Source organism: Somniosus microcephalus, chromosome 30 (assembly GCF_052327205.1).
Source record: "Somniosus microcephalus isolate GS21.2 chromosome 30, FLI_Smic_1.0, whole genome shotgun sequence".
Classification (NCBI taxonomy): Eukaryota; Metazoa; Chordata; class Chondrichthyes; order Squaliformes; family Somniosidae; genus Somniosus; species Somniosus microcephalus.
In genome coordinates, this window is record NC_141016.1 from 28,304,245 (window position 1) to 28,326,532 (window position 22,288).

A 22,288-nucleotide genomic window follows, 5' to 3' on the forward strand; every position below is an offset into this window, starting at 1 on the left:
AAAAAAATATATATAAGGGCCGAGGTTATAATCTGAAATTGTTGAACTCGATGTTGAATCCCGAAGGCTGTAAAGTGCCTAATCGAAAGATGAGGTGCTGTTCCTCGAGCTTACGCTGAGCTTCAGTGGAACAATGCAAGAGGCCGAGGACGGTGAGGTCAGAGTGGGAGTGGAGCGGAGAATTAAAGTGACAGGCGACCGGAAGCTCGGGGTCCCCCTTACAGACTGAACGGAGGTGTTCCGCAAAGCGGTTACCCAATCTGCGTTTGGTCTCCCCAATGTAGAGGAGACCGCACCGTGAGCAGCGAATACAGTATACTAGATTGCAAGAAGTACAAGTAAATCGCTGTTTCACCTGGAAGGGGTGTTTGGGGCCCTGGACAGTGGGAAGGGGGGAGGTATAGGGGCAGGTGTTACATCTCCTGCGCTTGCACGGGAAGGTGCCGGGCGAAGGGGAAGGGGTGCTGGGGGTGGTAGAGGAGTGGACCAGGGTGTCGTGGAGGGAGCTTCTGCCTTCTATCCTATCACAGACCTTCCCTTTTGTTCTTTCATCCCCTCCCCCTTTTCCCAGCCCCTACACTTGCTTAAAAATCTGTTCCATTTCCTGCTTTTTTCCAGTTCTGACGAAAGGTCATCGACCTGAAACGTTAACTCTATTTCTCTCTTCACAGATGCTGCCTGACCTGCTGAGTATCTCCAGCATTTTCTGTTTTTAGTTCAGATTTCCAGCATTTGCGGTATTTTCTTTTTGTATTAGTGAGTAATGGTGAATGGTTGTTTTTCGGACTGGAGGAAGGTACACAGTGGTGTTCCCCAGGGGTCGGTTCTAGGACCACTGCTTTTCCTGATATATATTAATGACTCAGATGTGGGTGTACAGGACACAATTTCAAAATTTGCAGATGACACAAAACTTGGAAGTATAGTGAACAGTGAGGAGGAGAGTGATAGACTTCAAGAGGACATAGACACGCTGGTGGAATGGGTGGACACGTGGCAGACTAACTTTTACGTAGAAAAGTGCAAAGTGATAAATTTTGGTAGAAAGAATGAAGAGAGGCAATATAAACTAAAGGTTACAACTGTTCCCATTGGCAGAAGGGTCGAGAACCAGAAGACACAGATTTAAGGTGATTGGCAGAAGAACCAAAGGCGACATGAGGAAAAACTTTTTTTCTCAGTGAGTGGTTAGAATGTGGAATGCACTGCCTGAAAGGGTGGTGGAAGGAGACTCAATCACGGCTTTCAAAAGGGAGTTAGATAAGTGCCTGAAGGAAAAAAAAATTGCAGGGCTATGGGGAAAGGGTGGGGGAGTGAGAGTAGCTGAAGTGCTCTTGCAGAGAGCTGGCACGGGCCGAATGGCCTTCTTCCGTGCTGTAACCATTCTATGATTCTATGGCTTAATGACCATTGTCTAAAACCCTACACTGAGATTGCAGCCTTCAAACCACTCCTGTGACATCTATCATTAAGTATAATTTGTACTGTGGAGTCTCTTTTTGTTGCTGGCAGTGGTTGTTGTGGCAGACGCATTGTGAATTTTTACTCCTTACTTCTGGGTTCAACTCCAGCCTGGACAATCTTCTGTATCTGCTGACTGTACATGAAATGATTTGGGCTGGTTTCAACCCAGTTCCTTGTGGACACAAAGGCCTAAAAATTTGGTTGCTTTGCGCCCGGGCGCGGCACTGCCAACACCTCCCATGAAATTCAGTGGGAGGTTAGCGGCGGCGGTAACCGTTAGCGTCCTGCTCGCGCCCTGGCCGCGATCTTCGGTAGCACCCTGACGCTATGTCCGACGGGGTCAGGGGGGCCTACCTGCGGCCGGGGCGGCACTAATTAAAGGGAAGATGCTGGGTGGCCATTTTTGTTGCTCGTCACCTGCCAGCACCTGCCCCCTCTGCTGTCCCTGGCCTCCACTGAAGCTGTTCCCCCCCCCCCCACCCCGCGGCGTGCCGGCTGCACTCCGATCCCTGGTGGCCCAGCTGGGCCCCGGGTCGCGCTGCGCAAGTCCCCTCCCCTTTAAGAAGGGGAGGAAGGCCTGCAATACCGCGACGTGCCGCAGCAGCGCCCCAAGAGGGAGGCGGGGCGCTTCCAGTAGCACCCCACTTCCCTCTTGGGGTGCTACCGATGAATTTCGGCCGTGGGGGTGCTAATTTAGCGCCCCGGCGAAGTTAGCGCCCCAAAGGGGGCGCGACTCAATATTCCCCTCAAAACATCTCAAGAAATTGGCCATAAATTAACCATGTCACTGAAAGAGGCCACACTGATGGGATGGGGGTGCTCCACGTTTGGGACTGAGGCCCATTGTTGAAGCAGAGCAGAGAGGGCATTGCTCCACACACGACACGACCCGTGCTATGCCTAGCGTGAGAATGCTTGATGTTGGTAATATCAAGCAAAGGTGGTGAAGAGTCCCATTCCTGGCTCTGACATCCCTCACCTTGGTGAACACACAACTTCACTTAGAAACAAAGCATAAATCCAATCAGAAGGTTCTTATGATATCCAAAGTCACGAGCTAAACTCACCCAGTTTCTGAATGTTATCAAAGCCCCATGATTGGATTATTGCTTTGAGGTTATTGGTTATATCTTAGAACTTACGTAAATTCTTGTTTTTCTTCCAACAACTGCAGACTGAAGCCATTGTTTCTGACCCCCACCATTGGACCCACAATCTTGTCACCGATCCCATCCACCTCCCCAGGCATTCTCTCTGACAGCTTGGAGTCCTGTTCGAACCAGACCTCCCACATTCTACCCATCGCCAATACTGCCTCTCTCCCTCAGTTAGCATTGTTCACGCCCACCCCTAACTCCGCCCTCAGCCGCTGAAACCCTTGTCCATGCTTGTTGTCACGTTTAGACTCGATTGTCCCAGTGCCATCCTTTCAGTCCTCCCATTCGCCACAAACTCCAACTTGTGCAAAACACAGCCTATATCCTGTTCCACGTTCATTCCCACTTGCCCGTTATCTTCATCCTTACTCACCTACACTGACTCTCTGTCCCCCCAATCTATCAGATTTAAACTCTTTGTCCTCTTCTTCCAATCCGGCCCACCTTATCTCTGTAACCTCCTCCAGCCTTATGTTCCTTCACCCTACCATCCTCTGAGACTCCCCCTAAACCCTTTGCCTCTCCATTTCTCAAGCCACATCTTTTCAACCAAGCTTTCGGTCTATCGTCCTAATCTATCCATGTCTGCTTTCTGATATATTCCCATTTGTGAAGCGTCCTGGACTTGCTTTTAACATTAAAGATTAAATAAATGCAAGTTGTTGTGATTTACTGTGCTTTGTTTGTGTAAAGTGAAGGATTTCACTTCTCTTTCCAATAGAGCCTCGTGGCAAAGGAAAGCAGTTATTACCAATTTTGAGTTAGTATTACCAAGTTTATTGTATTGTGTGAAGGGAGCTGCAGCATTGCCGAGGTATTTTTAAAACTTACAGGAAATGTTCCTGCCTTGTAAATATCGGGTGTGTTTGAATAATGTCTTGATGGTGTGTTTTGGAAGCTGTCTAGTTAGACTCTGTCTCCCAGTATTGCTTTGAGACTTCCCGAGGTTGTGAAAAGTGCGATATAAATGCAAGTCTTTTTGTCCCTTGTCCTTCCTGCTCTTTCTCCCTGCTGTGTCCTCACTGTGTTGAAAGACTCGCACCATCTCCTGCTCCAACTCATTCTACTCCAGGACCTGCGACCCTGGAACACCTTGTGAGAGATCGGAATCGCCTCGTTTTATATTTTCCAAACTAGGAGCCGCAAGAGTTTTAAAACCGTGACTGTGGCTGGGAGTGCTGGCTGCTGGAGAAGGCGTGAAATGCACGTCGCCGAGGGTGAGGGCTGTAGTATCCCCGAGCCAAGAGTATTCCATTCGTAAAACTGTGGGCTGCTTTTCCTTTCTGAGGCTCCACTTAAGGTTTGAATAATTTTGTCTGACTGTGAACTTGCCAAGTGAACTGGAAGTTTCCACGCCCTGTTTTTTCCCCCCAAGATGATGCCACAGAGTCTGTATCCACCAGACCTGGCAAATTAATCAGATAGTTTTGATTAATTGTCCCAGGGATGAGGGACTTCAGTTATGCGGAGAGACTGGAGATTGTCCTTTTTTAGAGGCGTTCATAATTATGAAGGTTTTTTGATAGAGTAAATAAGGAGAAACTGTTTCCACTGACAGGAGGGTCGGTAACCCGAGGACAAAGATTTATGATAATTGGCAACAAAAAAACAGGGGGGAGGTGAGGATTGTATTTACGCAGCGAGTTGTTGTGATCTGGAATGCGCTGCCTGAAAGGGCAGTGGAAGTAGAGTCAATAGTGACCTTCGAAAGGAAATTGGATAAATACTTGAAACGGGACATTTGCGGGGCTATGGGGAAAGAGCAGGGGAGTGGGACTAATTGGAGAGCTCTTTCAAAGTTCCTTTCCGCAAACGGCCGTTGATGCTCGGTCAGTTGTTGATTTTAAATCTTGAGATTGATAGATTTTTGTTAACCAAAGGTATTGAGGGATATGGGGCAAAGGCGGGTATATGGAGTTAGGTCGCAGATCAGCCGAGATCTCATTGAATGGCGGAACTGGCTCGAGGGGCCGAATGGCCTCCTCCTGTTCCTATGATGGGCTGAATGGCCTCCTTCTGTGCTGTCTGATTCTATGATTGTATCAGCTTGACTGCAAAGGAAAGAGATGCATATCACCAGGTTGGCAATCTAGGTTCTTCAATTCCCCCCTCACTGTTGCTATGAAGACTGAAAGCTACAGTGGCTTTGTAAAGTGCAAGTTACAGAATTTACTGCCCGAGAACGGCTATGAAGAGGGACATTTATTGTTTTTTGGAATTCTCTGAAAGAGAGCTGCAGTATTCTATTGCTATACTGATTGATCTATTTAACTTATATGTATTTTCTGTCTCTTAATAAACTCGTGCTGTTTTTTTCATTTATCGACCAAATCATATACAGGAAACTTTCGATTAACCGGCCACTAAATAACCGGAAATGTCGGTTAACCGGCAAAATTCAGGAGTCGGTTCAGATAACTTTTTTTACTTTTAGTTACTTTTTTTTACTCATTTCTGGCTGTGCAAGTGTCTAACTGAAGCTGTTGCTAAGCTACAGAGACGCTTGCAAGCTGTGCTGATTGTTTTGAAGCTGTTGCTAAGCAACAGGGTTTGTTGCTTTAGACGGAGCGCTGAGCTCCGTATCTTTTAACTATAGCGCTCGATTCTCCGGCATTGTTGATAGACCGGCACCAGCTCGGTCCCGTCCGTGCCGGATACCAGAAAGTTTCCTGTAGTCTCTGATTGTGTTATTTTCCCACTGGTTTCAGAGCGATCGGGAGCGACCAGGACAACCCATACTGTTTTCTCGGGTTGCCAACTCTGGTTGGGTGTATTCCTGGAGGTTCCATCACATGACCTCCCGCCCCTGCCATTGGTCGGCCAACATGTCCCTCCTCCCAGAGCAACGCCTTTGCACACCAATTGGAGAGCAGACAGATTCTCTATTACCTGATTGGATGATTCCCCACTCCCTGTCAAGTATTAGTGAAAATGAAATAAAACCCACACAATTTTCCCTATGTCTTTTTTGACAAATTGCTCGCAGCAGTATCCAGGAGATGAATCTTTAATTCCTGGAAGCTTCAGGACAATCCTGCAGGATTGGCAATCCTCACTTTCCAATATCTATACCAATGAGAAATGCGTTGACTGTTCATCCTGGGCCTGGCAGACCTCAGATACTTTGTACACAAGGCCAAATTTCTGATCCTAGGTCTATGGAAGCCTGCTTCTGCGTTGGATATAAGTAGAAAGTATTGGAAGAGAGCCTGAATTGTAACACTCCTTAGCTCCCACAGCCTTCCCTTCATCCTCCAGACCTGCCTTCTGTCCTACTCTTTGCAAACTTGGTGGTATCTTGCACCTCGGATTTTAACCCTTCCCCTAAATTGTATTTTTGTCCTGCGATGGAATGTTTTTAATCGCCCAGATCCACGGGAGTGGGAGAGGAAGCCCCTTATTTTACTGGGACTTTATACGTTTGGAGCACAACACAAACACTACTTGTGCTGGAGGGCGACAGCAGCAGATTACTGACTCGGGGGTTAGAGAGGTGACTGAGTCCATTTCAAGTATCATTGCACATCCAAGGCCACTGCGATAACCTAAGGGCCATTTATTTATTTTGCAGATGAAGCATGCTGCCAATATTTGTAGCAATATAATTCAGCAAGGTTGTTGTTTAAAAATTAAAATGTCTAACCAGCTTTGCACAGTCTATAATTTGTGCTTTGTAATCTAGTCTGTGGTCTGCTGCACCTTATTATCCCCTTTTTGAAGTCTGTTTCTTTTCCCATTTTTCCCTTCCTGTCTTGACGGTACAGTTCCACAAGCGCCACTCTCTCCGTGATCCCTCACTCAAATGGCCATTCTTCACCTGGGGGCCTAAATGGTGTGTCCACAGGCTATCACCCTGGATCCTGCCCTTGCCACATGCACACATGCACACACACAGTCTCACTCTCACACGCATATACACACACACACACACACACACACACACACACACACACACAGTCTCACTCTCACACGCATATACACACACACACAGTCTCTGATGCGCGCACACACACAGTCTCTCTCACACACATGTGCACACACACACACACACAGTCTCACGCACACGCACACAGTCTCTCACACACACGCACACAGTCTCTCACACACACACACACAGTCTCTCACACATACACACACAGTCTCACACGTGCATACTCTCTCAAATACACTCTCTCCAAGCAGATATTTACACACTCTCACACATAGCCATGCACACTCACATGAACACAGAATTACACACTCTCTCACACACACTCTCACGCACACACACTCTCTCACACACACACTCTCTCACACACACACTCTCTCACACACACACTCTCTCACACGCACACTCTCTCATACACACACTCTCTCACACGCACACTCTCTCACACACACACTCTCTCACACACACACTCTCTCACACACACACTCTCTCACACGCACACTCTCTCATACACACTCTCACATGCACACACTCTCACACGCACACTCTCTCACACACACACTCTCTCACACACACACTCTCTCACACGCACACTCTCTCATACACACTCTCACATGCACACACTCTCACACACACACTCTCTCACACACACACTCTCTCACACACACACTCTCTCACACGCACACTCTCTCATACACACTCTCACATGCACACACTCTCACACGCACACACACTCACACACACGCTCTCTCATACACACTCTCACACGCACACACACTCACACACACGCTCTCTCATACACACTCTCACATGCACACACTCTCACACGCACACACTCTCACATGCACACTCTCTCATACGCACATTCTCACACACACTCTCTCACTTGCACACACTCCCTCATGCAGACACACTCTCACACGCACACACTCACGCACACGCACACTCACGCACACGCACACACTCTCACGCACACGCACACACTCTCACGCACACGCACACACTCTCACGCACATGCACACACTCTCACTCTCACGCACACACTCTCACTCTCACGCACACACTCACTCTCACGCACACACACTCACGCACACGCACACTCACGCACACGCACACACTCTCACGCACACGCACACACTCTCACTCTCACGCACATGCACACACTCTCATGCGCGCACACTCTCATGCACACACTCTCTCGCGCACACTCTCACACACACTCACGCGCACACACTCTCTTACACGCGCACACACTTTCATGCGCACACACTCTCATGCACACACTCTCACACACACTCTCTGTCACACACACGCACACTCTCTCACGCACGCACTCACGCACACTCAAGTGCTACTAGGGCTCAGACTAGCTAATGCAACTGGGCAGTGCCATTACCCATCAGTGGAGCTATAGAGCATATATTTGTTGCTTTACAATTGTGTAACAGTGACAGTTACATATACCTTACATTATTTACACACAATGTGTATGGAACAAACTGGGATCAGGTACACCATTCTGGATGACCTTGGCATACCATTTAAATCCTCACAGTGATGCTTGTTCAACTGAAATAAAATATGAGCTGCTTCTTTTTTTCCATCAGGTCAACTAAACAATCTGCACTGGAACGGGACGAGCCTCCCGAAGAATGACCGGGCTGGCCGACCCAGCAGGAACACACGGAGAGGTAAAACCCCACACCATCATAACTTCAAGTGAGAGCTTGGGAGAGGAGAATTATTGCCATCAATTACTTCCCATCCTCTCGCTCGACTCCAGAGACTTGAGCACAAAAATCTAGGCTGACACTCCAGTGCAGTGCTGAGGGAGCGCTGCACTGTTAGAGATGCCGTCTTTTAGATGAGACGTTAAACCGAGGTTCCGTCTGCTCTCTCAGGTGAATGTAAAAGGTCCCGTGGCACTATTTCGAAGAAGAGCAGGGGAGTTATCCCCGGTGTCCTGGCCAAAGTTTATCCCTCAACCAACATCACTAAAATAGATTATCTGGTCATTATCACATTGCTGTTTGTGGGAGCTTGCTGAGCGCAAATTGGCTGCCGCATTTCCTACATTACAACAGCGACTACACTCCAAAAAGTACTTCATTGGCTGTAAAGCACTTTGGGACATACGGTGGTCATGAAAGGCGCTATATAAATACAAGTCTTTCTTTCTTTTCCCCTCCACCCACCAATGAAAAAGCTTTGAAGTAGTAAAAATGAAGCAAGTTGTACATGTCATACAGAATGAAATCTGTGATGGGTTCGCTGAGCTCCGTTGGCTGACTGAGAGAAGACAAGCAGGCAGGAATCCCGCACCTGATCGTTGTCCAGTCACCCGTTTGCAAAGTGTATACTCATGGATGTTGGGTTCACCTTGGCTTTGAGGCACCCCCCACCCCACCCCCCTCCCAGCTAAATACCCACTGACACTCACTGTGTAGAATGGCCATGTGGGTGAGGTATCAGAGGGTAGCTGGTGCCAGTGGAACCCTAACCCCAACGAGAGTTCAGGAGAAAGGGTGGGGGGTGGGGGGGGGCGGGGGGGGGAACCTGAAAGCAAGTTATACAAAGAGGGAGGTTTTATTGAAAAGGCCCCCTTGCACTACAGGAAAATTTCAGTGTCGCTTTGACATCTGCATAAGAATCTTCAACGTGTCAGCTTGGCTCAGCTGGTGGCACTCTTTCCCCAGGCTCCGAGTCACACGGAATCTATGCTGGCCCTTCAGTGCAGTACTGAGAGAGTGCTACACTGTCGGAGGTGCTGGCCTTCAGGTGTGACTCTAAATCAAGGTCTGCGCCGCCTGGTCAAGCTGGCTGAGGTTGATGTTAAAGATCCCACGGCGCCATTGGAGGAAGATGGGGGAGTTGTCCCGGTTTCCAACGCTACCAAAAATAAGTTTTAACTGGTCATTCCTCACATTGCTGTTTGTGGGAAGTGCCTGTGCACTAAGTGTCACCGTCCTCGGCCTCTTGCATTGTTCCACGGAAGCTCAGCGTAAGCTCGAGGAACAGCACCTCATCTTCCGATTAGGCACTTTACAGCCTTCCGGACTCAATATCGAGTTCAACAATTTCAGATCATAACCTCGGCCCCTATTGGCCCAGAACTTGGTGTCGGGGGCTTGCCGCGCGTGCAAGCCCCCGATGTGCACTTCCCGGCGCGCCGACATCTGAAACCTGGCCCGCAGTGGATTTCCTGTCAGTGGCCCAGTTCTGATGTCGGCGCGCTGTGCTAACCTGACCCAGCGGCGTAGTTAGTGCGATGTGCCGGCTGGGATCAGGTGAGCACTGTTCAGCCAATCAGGGGAGGGGAAACTTCATTCATAAGTTTGAGAGTAAGAACTGTCAAACTCATGAGAAGTACTGCACCCCAAAACACTACTTAAACTTTAAATAAAATTTTAAAAAACATCCCAATCATTCAATTAAGTATAAATAAGTTTAAAAAAATAATTTAAACAATAATTTTTTTTTTTGAAAAAAATAAATTTTTAATAAAAAGGGTCTAAAACTAAACTTACCTTATTGTAGATTCTTTAAAATAATAAACCTGTGGGAAAAAAACTCTAAATTGCACTAAAACACCACTTACCTGTAAAAATAAATACTTACGTGTGCTTTTTACAAGTAAAGACCGGAGGCCTTTACACATGCGCAAATCCCCCAAAACAGAGGAAATCCAAGACGCACGCGCTGCCCCCTACAGCGCACACGCTAGCCTCTTCACCTCTTGGGTTAGAGGAGAGGAAATGCCATTTTTCAGCGCATGCGCTGTGCATGCTGAAAACCGGCATTTCCTCCGGCCAGACGCGTGAGTACCCCTTCCGTACTCACGCGTTTGGGGAGGAATTACTGCCCCATTATATTTTTATATATTTTTTATCCGCACTTTTGGTTTGTGCCTTTTCCTTTTTTTTCTCTCCCACATGGCAGCTGTCTCTCACTCTGCCAGCGCATTTCACACCTCATCTAGAGCCATCCTTTGTCTCTTTACCTGTCCTATTACCATCTCATCTCGCCTTGTATCTCTTAATGTCTCTTCACCCCCCACAGATGTTCCCTTTTGTTCTTTCATCCCCTCCCTCACTTCCCAGCCCCCAAACTGGCCTTTTAATCTGTTTCATTTCCTGCTTTTTTCTCAGTTCTGAAGAAGGGTTTCGACCTGAAACCTTAACTCTGTTTCTCTCTCCACGGATGTTGCCTGGCCTGCTGAGTTTTTCCAGCATTTTCTGTTGTTATTAAGTGACTGCCCTGTTCATCTGCACATCAGCAGTCAGTGTGCTTCAAAGTAATTTAGTGTGCGTGAAGTATTTTGCGGTCTTTCTGAGAGATGGGTTAAAGTGCTATGTAAACGTAAGTGATTTTTTTTTCTCTTTCTACGGAAATGCATGACTTAGAATTTATACTAAAACAGCGATGGGGTTGGAAGGAGTACTTTCGTTGCTCCTGGAAGGTCTCAAAGATATTTAATAAATACTTAACAAGAAACTGACATATAAATAAGTCATTGACTGAACAGAATCCATCTGAGCCACATAATATAGTGCTGGGAACACTGGCCAGTCTTTCCCCTTCGCCTGTGACCCTCGGTGGTGATGTGAGAAGGAGAGATGCCTCCACGGTTACTGGGGATACTCAATATACTCAATCCCATCTCCTTGCTGTGTTTTTTTGTCTTGCAATCACTGGGCAAATGCCACATCGGAGCAAATGTTTGGCTTAGAATTCTCTCCCTCTCCCATTCCGTGCAGTGACATCAGTAGGAGCAGGGATAGCGGGAGCGGGTGGGATAGCGGGAGCGGGTCGCGTTCTCCTCTCCTCCCCCCCCCCCCCCCACACACAGTCAATGATTTCACTGCGTTACAGAATCCCCAGATAAAGTCACAAAACCTTGCTCCAGGATCTCGGTATTTGCGCCGCGCTGTTGCTGTGTTCTTAGACTTCCTTCTGCTTTTGTGTAGGTGACAGAATCCAGAATGGCAAAAGGAAGTCCACTTGGCGGAGGAGCAGAAAGTTCCGGAAGAATGAGACCCGCAGTCGAATGCGCCGCGCTTCCACCTCCCGGCCCGAGCGAGTGTGGCCTGAGGGGGTGATTCCGTACGTGATTGGAGGAAATTTCACTGGTGAGTTTAGCCCCCCCCCCTCCCCCAATGGGAACGAGTCTGCTCATCGATAAGTCCCACCCTAACAACACTGTGGAAATACCTTCACCACACGGACTGCAGCGGTTCAAGAAGGCGGCTCACGCCCGTCTTCTCAAGGGCAATTAGGGATGGGCAATAAATGCTGGCCTTGCCAGTGACGTCCACATTCCAGGAACATAAGAACATAAGAAATAGGAGCAGAAATCGGCCACTTGGCCCCTCAAGCCTGCTCCGCCATTCAATAAGATCATGGCTGATCTTGGGCTCAAAGCCACTTCCCAGCCCGCTCCCCATAACCCTTCACTCCCTTATCTTGCAAAAATGTGTCTATCTCCACTTTAAATGGATTTAATGACCCAGCCTCCACAGCTCTCTGGGACAGAGAATTCCACAGATTTATGACCCTCTGAGAGAAGAAATTCCTCCTCATCTCAGTTCTAAAAGGGCGACCCTTTATTCTGAAACTATGCCCCCGAGTTCTAGATTTCCCCACGAGGGGAAACATCCTCTCTGCATCTACCCTGTCGAGCCCCCTCAGTATCTTATGTTTTGATAAGATCACCTCTCATTCTTCTAAATTCCAATGAGTATAGGCCCAGCCTGCTCAACCTTTCCTCATAAGTCAACCCCCTCATCTCTGGAATTAACCTAGTGAATCATCTCTGAACTGCCTCCAATGCAAGTATATCCTTCCTTAAATAAGGAGACCAAAACTGTACGCAGTACTCGAGGTGTGGTTTCACCAATACCCTGTACAGTTGTAGCAGAACTTCCCTGCTTTTATACTCCAACCCCCTTGAAATAAAGGCCAACATTCCATTTGCCTTTTTGATTACTTCAAATTAAAAAAAGTTTACTTTTCTCATCCAGTCACCCACTGATCTGGGCTTCTTGGAGACACACACAAAAATATTCATGTTGCAATTGCAAATAATTCCGCTGTATTTATGTCTCCATATTATAAAAAGGATATAAAAGCCCTGGAGTGGGTGTAAAAGGATTTACAAGGATGATACCAGAACTATCGGGAAACGCTGAACAGGCTGGGGCTCTTTTCTCTAGAAAAGAGAAGGCTGAGGGGTGACCTGATAGAGGTCTTTAAGATTATGAAGGAGTTTGATAGGGTAGACATAGAGAAGATGTTTCCACTTGTGGGAGGAGTCCAAAACTAGGGGCCATAAATATAGAATAGTCACTAATAAATCCAATCGGAAATTCAGGAGAAACTTCTTTACCCAGAGAGTGGTGAGAATGTGGAAGTTGCTACCACAGGGAGTGGTTGAGGTGAGTAGCATAAAGACATTCAAGGGGAAGCGAGATAAGTACAAGAGGGAGAAAGGAATAGAAGGATATGTTGATAGGGTGAGATGAAGAGGGGTGGGAGGAGGCTCATGTGGAGCATAAACTCCAGCATGGACCAGTTGGGCTGAAAGGCCTGTTTCTGTGCTGCACATTCTGTGTAAAAGACCGTGTTGCCGAGGGCTTTAATCAAAGGCAGGAATATTGGAAAATCCACTTGGTACCTGTGGAGAGTGCACACACTGGTCATACCATGCTGGGAAAGGGTCAGACCTGCAGGCTGAGCACCTTGTGGTGACACTGTTACTCCAACTTAAACATGGTGGATAGCAGTCTCGTGCTCGGAGTCCAATCCCATCTTTTATGTTCTGTTTTAGTTCTCACACATTCCCCAGTCTTCCCAGGGCAGGACAGAGGGTGAGGGTGTTACTCCTCAGCCTCTGTCGATACTGGTGCTCACTCAGCAACAGAGAGCTTTGCAAAAGCAGTACAGAATTTACTGATGGTTCCTGATTGGCAGCCAGGACCAAGTAAGACTGCTGATCACCACTGATTGAGTGGACTGGGTCCCTGACATCCTGCGACTGGCTCCCCACCAACCAACACCTCAGTATCTCTGAAAGTCCCATCCTTTACATTTGGGAATATCGCTGTTGGCCAGGTGACTATGTGTAAGCAGTTGCCAGCACTCAAAGCAAGGGCAAAGAGGTGTCAATGACTTTGGGGAAAGCATTGGAGGGGCAATGCCTCGGGCACTGAAAGTACAGCCCAGCTTACTAATGTTTCCTTCAACAAATGTTTAGAAAATTGGGTTTGAAAAAGCAAATGGGCACAATAACGATTGAATAATGGGGCGGGATGTCAAGTGAGCAGCCAATGAGAGGCCAGGTAATCAGTTGATGAGTCACAGCTGTGTGCATAGCTGTCCAGGGCATGCCTGTTGGAATAACCTTAATAAGGAGTAAAGAGAGCAAGGCCAGTCTTCCAGAAGATTGCAACTTTGTGAGCCCTTTTCCAATAATTTTAGTGAACAACATTCCCAAGGGGTGAACCAGTGGGTAAAGAGCAGGGAACCCGTTCCACAGCCCCAACCCATGATTGGAACGGAATGTCTCAGTGTAGGTCTGCAACCTGAAGGTACCTGGAGCTCTCCCTCTCTCTCTGTACTTTGTCTGTCTGAAATGACTGAGTCGGATCTGCACTGTTTTTCAGGGAGCCAGAGAGCTATTTTCAGGCAGGCGATGAGACACTGGGAGAAGCATACCTGTGTCACATTCCTGGAACGCACAGATGAAGAGAGCTACATTGTTTTTACCTACAGACCCTGTGGGTGAGTATCTGTGTGAAGAGTTGTCTTTTGGTGTCAATATAGGTAACACCTATAACCCCTGGCAATGGAACCAGAGGAGATTTTTTTACGCAGCGAGTTGTTGTGATCTGGAATGCACTGTCTGAAAGGGCGGTGGAAGAAGATTCAATAGTAACTTTCGAAAGGGAATGCTTGAAGGGGAAATAATTTGCAGGGCTTTGGGGAAAGAGCAGGGGGAGTGGGATTAATTGGAGAGCTCTTTCAAAGAGCTGGCACAGGCACGATGGGCCAAATGGCCTCCTTCTGTGCTGTATGATTCTATAGATTGAGTTTGGGACCATAGATCGTTCAATCAACAACATACACATCCCAGGGACAACAATTAAACTCAACTGGGCGAGGGGGGGAACCTATACAGAAAAAAAAATTCTCTTAAAACTTTTATCAGTGACAGATAAAGCTTTATATTTAATAGAAATAATTTCTCCAGGGATCAACACTATCAACAGTGGGGAATAGCTTTGCAATTAAAAAAACATTTTCAGTACTTTTTGCTCATAAAAGTGAGGAATATTCATAGAATGATGGGATGATTATTGCTGGGAATGGAACACTTTCCATTTCAGGCAGCCAGTGTCAGCATCTCGCACGGCAGGTACAGCACGGGTTTGATACAGAGTAAAGCTCCCTCTACACTGTCCCATCAAACACTCCCAGGGCAGGTACAGCACGGGTTAGATACAGAGTAAAGCTCGCTCTACACTGTCCCATCAAACATTCCATGGGCAGGTACAGCATGAGTTAGATACAGAGTAAAGCTCCCTCTACACTGTCCCATCAAACACTCCCAGGGCAGGTACAGCATGGGTTAGATACAGAGTAAAGCTCCCTCTACACTGCCCCATCAAACACTCCCAGGGCAGGTACAGCACGGGTTAGATACAGAGTAAAGCTCCCTCTACACTGTCCCATCAAACACTCCCAGGGCAGGTACAGCATGAGTTAGATACAGAGTAAAGCTCCCTCTACACTGTCCCATCAAACATTCCATGGGCAGGTACAGCACGGGTTAGATACAGAGTAAAGCTCCCTCTACACTGCCCCATCAAACACTCCCAGGGCAGGTACAGCATGGGTTAGATACAGAGTAAAGCTCCCTCTACACTGTCCCATCAAACACTCCCAGGGCAGGTACAGCATGGGTTAGATACAGAGTAAAGCTCCCTCTACACTGTCCCATCAAACACTCCCAGGGCAGGTACTGCACAGGTTAGATACAGAGTAAAGCTCCCTCTACACTGTCCCATCAAACAGTCCCAGGGCAGGTACAGCCTGGGTTAGAAACAGAGTAAAGCTCCCTCTACACTGTTCCATCAAACTCGCCCTGGGCAGTTACAGCACGGGCTAGATACAGAGTAAAGCTCCCTCTACACTGTCCCATCAAACACTCCCAGGGCAGGTACAGCACGGGTTAGATACAGAGTAAAGCTCCCTCTACACTGTCCCATCAAACACTCCCAGGGCAGGTACAGCATGGGTTAGATACAGAGTAAAGCTCTTTCTACACTGTCCCATCAAACACTCCCAGGGCAGGTACAGCATGGGTTAGATACAGAGTAAAACCCCCTTAAAGCTCAAGAATGAGTTAGATATATTTCTTAAGGCTAAAGGGATCAAGGGATATGGGGAGAAGGCAGGGACAGGGTACTGAGTTTGGATGATCAGCCATGATCTCATTGAATGGCGGAGCAGGCTCGAGGGGACGAATAGCCTACTCCTGCTCCTATCTTCTATGTTTCTATGTTTCTACACTGTCCCATCAAACACTCCCAGGGCAGGTACAGCACGGGTTAGATACAGAGTAAAGCTCCCTCTACACTGTCCCATCAAACACTCCCAGGGCAGGTACAGCACGGGTTAGATACAAAGTAAAGCTCCCTCTACACTGTCCCATCAAACACTCCCAGAGCAGGTACAGCATGAGTTAGATACAGAGTAAAGCTCCCTCTACACTGTCCCATCAAACACTTCCAGGGCAGGTACAGAACGGGTTAGATACAGAGTAAAGCTCCCTCTACACTGTCCCATCAAACACTCCCAGGGCAGGTATAGCACGGGGTTAGACACAGAGTAAAGCTCCCTCTACACTGTCCCATCAAACACTCCCAGGGCAGGTATAGCACGGGTTAGATACAGAGTAAAGCTCCCTCTACACTGTCCCATCAAACACTCCCAGGGCAGGTACAGCACGGGGTTAGATACAGAGTAAAGCTCCCTCTACACTGTCCCATCAAACACTCCCAGGGCAGGTATAGCACGGGTTAGATACAGAGTAAAGCTCCCTCTACACTGTCCCATCAAACACTCCCAGGGCAGGTACAGCACGGGATAGATACAGAGTAAAGCTCCCTCTACACTGTCCCATCAAACACTCCCAGGGCAGGTATAGCACGGGTTAGATACAGAGTAAAGCTCCCTCTACACTGCCCCATCAAACACTCCCAGGGCAGGTATAGCACGGGTTAGATACAGAGTAAAGCTCCCTCTACACTGTCCCATCAAACACTCCCAGGGCAGGTACAGCACGGGTTAGATACAGAGTAAAGCTCCCTCTACACTCTCCCATCAAACACTCCCAGGGCAGGTACTGCATGGGTTAGATACAGAGTAAAACCCCCTTAAAGCTCAAGAATGAGTTAGATATATTTCTTAAGGCTAAAGGGATCAAGGGATATGGGGAGAAGGCAGGGACAGGGTACTGAGTTTGGATGATCAGCCATGATCTCATTGAATGGCGGAGCAGGCTCGAGGGGACGAATAGCCTACTCCTGCTCCTATCTTCTATGTTTCTACACTGTCCCATCAAACACTCCCAGGGCAGGTACAGCACGGGGTTAGATACAGAGTAAAGCTCTCTCTACACTGTCCCATCAAACACTCCCAGGGCAGGTACAGCACCGGGTTAGATGCAGAGTAGAAGTCTCTCTACTCCGTGTGCCTCAGCCCAACTCTCAGACGAGCACCCTCATACATCAGTGTGTCATTTTTCATTGCCCACCGTACGAATCCTGTGAGATTGACGGTGCCCAATGAAAGGCAGTGTTGTGCTGTGGGCCCATGCTCCCCCGGAACTGAGCTGAGACTGGCAACGTTTTTGCACACAGGACCCTTTCAACCAGGAGACAGAAAAGACTTGTGACCCACCCCTGTTTTTTTTTAACAATTAGAATCACACAGCACAGAACGAGGTTGTTCGGCCCATCGTGCCTGTGCCGGCCCTTTGAATGAACTCTCCAATTAGCCCCACTCCCCGCGCTTTCCCCATAGACCTGCAAATTTTTTCCTTTTCTCGTATTAATCCAATTCCCCTTTTGCAAGCTACAATTGAATCTGCTTCCACCGCCCTTTCAGGCAGTGCATTGTTAATTCCTGGGGTTATTGCAGCAGTTCTAGCGAGGCTGTGCCTGGATGTAAACCACTGCAGCTGCTCTCCGCTCCTATCCCTTTATTAGATCTCAAACTGACTCAAGTGCTGTTACATTGCACTGATCCTGCCCTGGTGCCGCTGGTTCCCAGAGGTGCAGACCTCATGCAGCTGGCTGCAAGCCGACAGTAAAGCTGCCAGGGTTCGTTAATACCCACAGCCCATCAGATCAGCTAAAGGCGTGCCGCCCTTGCTGCCAGTGTTAGCGAGTCCCAGCTGGTTCCCATCCTGAGTCCTGAGCTTCAGGGAGGCCGGGGTGGTGGGGTGGGGGGTGGTGGCAATAGCAGGCTGCCATCAATGTAAAAGCACTGGGGGCTGCAACGCCTGTCAAACACTTATGTAAAGGTGTCAAATGATGTCATGGATGCCTGGGTCAAAGTGTTTCAATCGTAAACATGAGCTATTTCCCCACGGGACCCAGCAGTAAAACAAATACCTTCGGCAGAGGGGAGTTAACAGTTTCCGTGAGGAACAGATGTGGACTGTTGTGTTGATGTGCGTTGTTAGATGGTGTCAACAGGGCTTCATGGCTTGTCACTAAGCTACCCAGAGTGAAGGGCTAATGCACTCCTTGTGTTGGACAAACACCAACATCTTCATGTGGTGTGTGACCTGATTTATTATTGCAACTTAAACTGGGTGAAACCATCAAACCGCCGGGCCTGACAGCTGCTGACAAGTAAAAACAGACCGAGTGTGAATGAGAGGCGAGGAAGCCTCTCACTTGGGATTTGTCACACGAATACGGAACATAGGAACAGGAGAGGCCATTCAGCCCCCCGAGCCTGTTCCGTTCAATTCAATTAGATTCTGGCTGATCTGTATCCCAACTCCATCTGCCCGCCTTTGCTCCATATCCCATAATATCCATACCCACCAAAAAACTATCAATCTCTATTTTGAAATTTCCAATTGACCCCCAACCTCAACAGCTTTTGGGGGGAGAGATTTCCAGATTTCCACCACCCTTTGTGTGAAGAAGTGCTTCCTGACATCACCCCTGAACAGCCTGGCTCCAATTTTAAGGTTATGCCCCCCTTGTTCTGGACTCCCCCCACCAGAGGAATTCGTTTCTCTCTTATCTACCCTAAAATATGAATGTGTTACTTTAAAAAAAATAAGTTTTTGTTCCTTCTCCTCATCCCGTGCCTGTCCAACTAACTTGGCTGCTTGTCGGGTGACAGAGGGACCTGGAAATTTGTTGTTTGATTCCCCACCCCCCCACTTCCTTTCTTTCCGAATTTTTAAAAAAAATTCATAAACCCAGGTGAAGGGCCGAGGCGGGACGGGGTTGGCACCGAGGTTGGAAAGGGTAGGAGAGACAATGAGGAAGTGGTGTTATCGGATGCTGTGGGAGGTCAGGAGGCTTGAGGGAGGTAAGGAGTTGCAGAGTTTTGAAGGATGGCCCTGAATCCTGTCGCTCTGTGTTTTAGCACAACACACTTACTGATCTGGGTGTGTGTATCAGGGGAAAGGATATATAGAAGGAATGGATAACATCCCACTTCCCATTCACATTCCCATAAATAGCATACTCTCTGACAACCCTTTTGTAGTCAGTTGGGAATATTAGTAGGATATGCTGATAGGGTGAGATGAAGTAGGGTGGGAGGAGGCTCGTGTGTACATATACTCCGGCACAGACCAGTTGGGCCAAATTACCTGTTTCTGTGCTGTAAATTCTATGTAATTCTATGTAATATTGCAATGGCTTCTATTAGAAGGCTCTGTAACACGGAGGCAGGTATCTAGACAAACTGGCAGGCATACCTAGGTTGAATCTGGGTTTGGTACATGGCCTGTGACATAAGAAAACTACTAGGCACTTGGTCTGAGTATTAAACAAGGCTTTAATCAACTGGTTTTCAACATGGAGATCTAGTTGTGTCCTTCACTAGTTCCTGTTAAAGAATGTCCTGAGCAAGCTGAGCCCATGCCCGAGTATTTATACTCTTCCTGGACAGCGCCACCAGCAGGCCGCCCAGTATTATTTCATAAGTCATTTCCGCATGAATGACTAGATTCATGTCAGCCTGGATCACACATCCTCGGCCAATTATCTTCCTTGACTTGACATGTCGAAGTCTGTAGAAATATCCTGTTCCACATGTCATTCGATCATCTCTCTCTCACTCACTCGCTCTACAACCTCCTCCTTCAACCCTCAACCCCACTGTTACCCAGATACTCACCCAGCTTAAACTTAAAGAGGGGTTAATTGATACGGTATTAGCTCCTTTAGCAGGGAGTCTATTCCACATGTTCATGTTGGGGGGGAGCACAAGCAGAGTGAACTGATGGTGCTCGAGTTCTCTTCCAAAAATGTTACAATGGTAACAGAGTGCATTAATGGATTGAAAGAGACAATTGGATGAATTTCTAGAGAGGCAGGGGGTAATTTTAACCTTAGCCAATAGTGTAAAACAGGCAATATCGATTCAGCCGTCCGTTGTGCATCTCTCCTTGTTGTACATCTCTCTTCATTGTCATTGTTGTTGCAGTCAATCCATGGGGAGAGCTGTATAACGAGTGGCTGAATCGATATCGCCCATTTTACACTGTCACCCGAAGTCACATTGACCCCCAGGGCATTGGGGTTGAGGGATATGTTGGGACAGGATCATTCAAATTGGGAGAGACTTGTTGGCCCTAACGGCCTTTTCCTGTTCCTAAAAACGCTTCTTTTCTGACGAGGCCGACTGTGCTTTGCTCCTGTGTCCAGCTGTTGCTCCTACGTGGGTCGGAGAGGGGGAGGACCACAGGCCATATCCATCGGGAAGAACTGCGACAAATTTGGGATTGTGGTCCACGAGCTGGGCCACGTCATTGGATTCTGGCACGAGCACACGCGGCCTGACCGAGACGATCACGTGACCATTGTAAGGGAAAACATACAGCCAGGTAAGGGTGGCTGGTATTGGGGAGCCTTGCTCACTCTTACACCGAGGAGTTTGCGTCTTTCGTGTTTATCAAACTGAAGGGTAGCCTGTTCAAATTCTCCTGCCTTACCCTGGCAGTTTCTCAATCTGGAACTCCGAGGTAGAATTCAAACCAAATTGGAGCTTGTCTTCATGTTGTGGAGCAGATTCAACTCCCGCTAGAGGATTCTAACTATTGATACTTGAATCTACGTTGATGTTTTAGATGTTCAATGCTCTCTCTCATTTAATATAAAAACAGAAAATGCTGGAACTGCTCAGCTGGTCAGGCAGCAGCTGTGGAGAGAGATACAGAGTTAACGGCCCCGATTTTAACTCCAGGTGGATTCCCCGCTCAGGCCTGAGTTAAAATTACAGTCGGGTCTCAATGATCTCATTGGGCTGCAACGTGCATCTGTAAAGAAGGACCCTGTTGGCTTTGGGCTCGTGCCCTTGCTGCCAGCTCAGGAGAGCAGGTTAAAATTGCAGATGTTGCGATCACGGAGGCTTTCGGACAGGTAAGAGCCAGGGCGATTTTAACTGCCCGCCCGCCATGTTTCTGCTGAGCGAGTAGGGTTAAAATCGCCCCCAATGTTTCAGGTCGATGACTTGCCATCAGAACTCTCTCTCATTTGCTTGTTTTGGAAACATTTGCTGAAATCGATTGTTGCCTCACTGATCAGTTACCCTTCCACTCCGGCTTTCTGAGTGTTTGAGCTTCATGCTGTGTTAATGGGATGAATGAAATGAAACAGCATGCCTTTATAGGAACTTAGCAATTGCTAGACGAAAACCGACCAAGGTCCATCGAGTTCTACTTCTACCATCCCGGTAGTTGCATGATCCAACGATGATGGAGCTGTTGACTAATCACGACAATCAATCTCTATCAATGAGTCTACAGCAGACATAGAAATATAGAAGATAGGAGCAGGAGTAGGCCATTTGGCCCCTCGAGCCTGTTCCGCCATTTAATGAGATCATGGCTGATCATCCAAACTCAGTACCCTGTCCCTGCTTTCTCCCCATATCCCTTGATCCCTTTAGCCTTAAGAAATATATCTAACTCCTTCTTGAATATATTTAATGAATTGGCCTCAACTGCCTTCTGTGGTAGAGAATTCCACAGGTTCACCACTCTCTGGGTGAAGAAATTCCTCCTCATCTCAGTCCTAAATGGCTTACCCCTTATCCTTAGACTGTGACCCCTGGTTCTGGACTCCCCCGCTATCGGGAACATCCTTCCTGCATCTAGCCTGTCTAGTCCTGTTAGAATTTTATAAGTTTCAATGAGATCACCTCTCATTCTTCTAAACTCCAGCGAATATAAGCCCAATTGACCCAATCTCTCCTCATACGTCATTCCTGCCATCCCAGGTATCAGTCTGGTGAATCTTTGCTGCACTCCCTCCATGGCAAGAACATCCTTCCTCAGATAAGGTGACCAAAACTGCACACAATACTCAAGGTGTGGTCTCACCAAGGCCCTGTACAACTGCAGCAAGACATCCTTGCTCCTGCACTCGAATCCTCTCGCTATGAAGGCCAACATACCATTTGCCTTCTTAACCGCCTGCTG

At 47.8% G+C, this 22,288-nt stretch overlaps 1 protein-coding gene across 2 annotated transcripts in view; it reads left to right on the forward strand.

Moving 5' to 3' along the window:
- Window positions 1-22,288, forward strand: part of bmp1a (bone morphogenetic protein 1a) — a 282,531-nt gene that overhangs the window by 112,379 nt on the left and 147,864 nt on the right. For both annotated transcript variants that reach the window (XM_085971287.1, XM_085971289.1), the window contains 4 exons: window positions 8,157-8,240; window positions 11,517-11,678; window positions 14,211-14,328; window positions 20,514-20,692. In XM_085971287.1, the coding sequence (XP_085827413.1) occupies window positions 8,157-8,240; window positions 11,517-11,678; window positions 14,211-14,328; window positions 20,514-20,692 (543 nt within the window). The remainder of the gene's footprint in view (window positions 1-8,156; window positions 8,241-11,516; window positions 11,679-14,210; window positions 14,329-20,513; window positions 20,693-22,288) is intronic.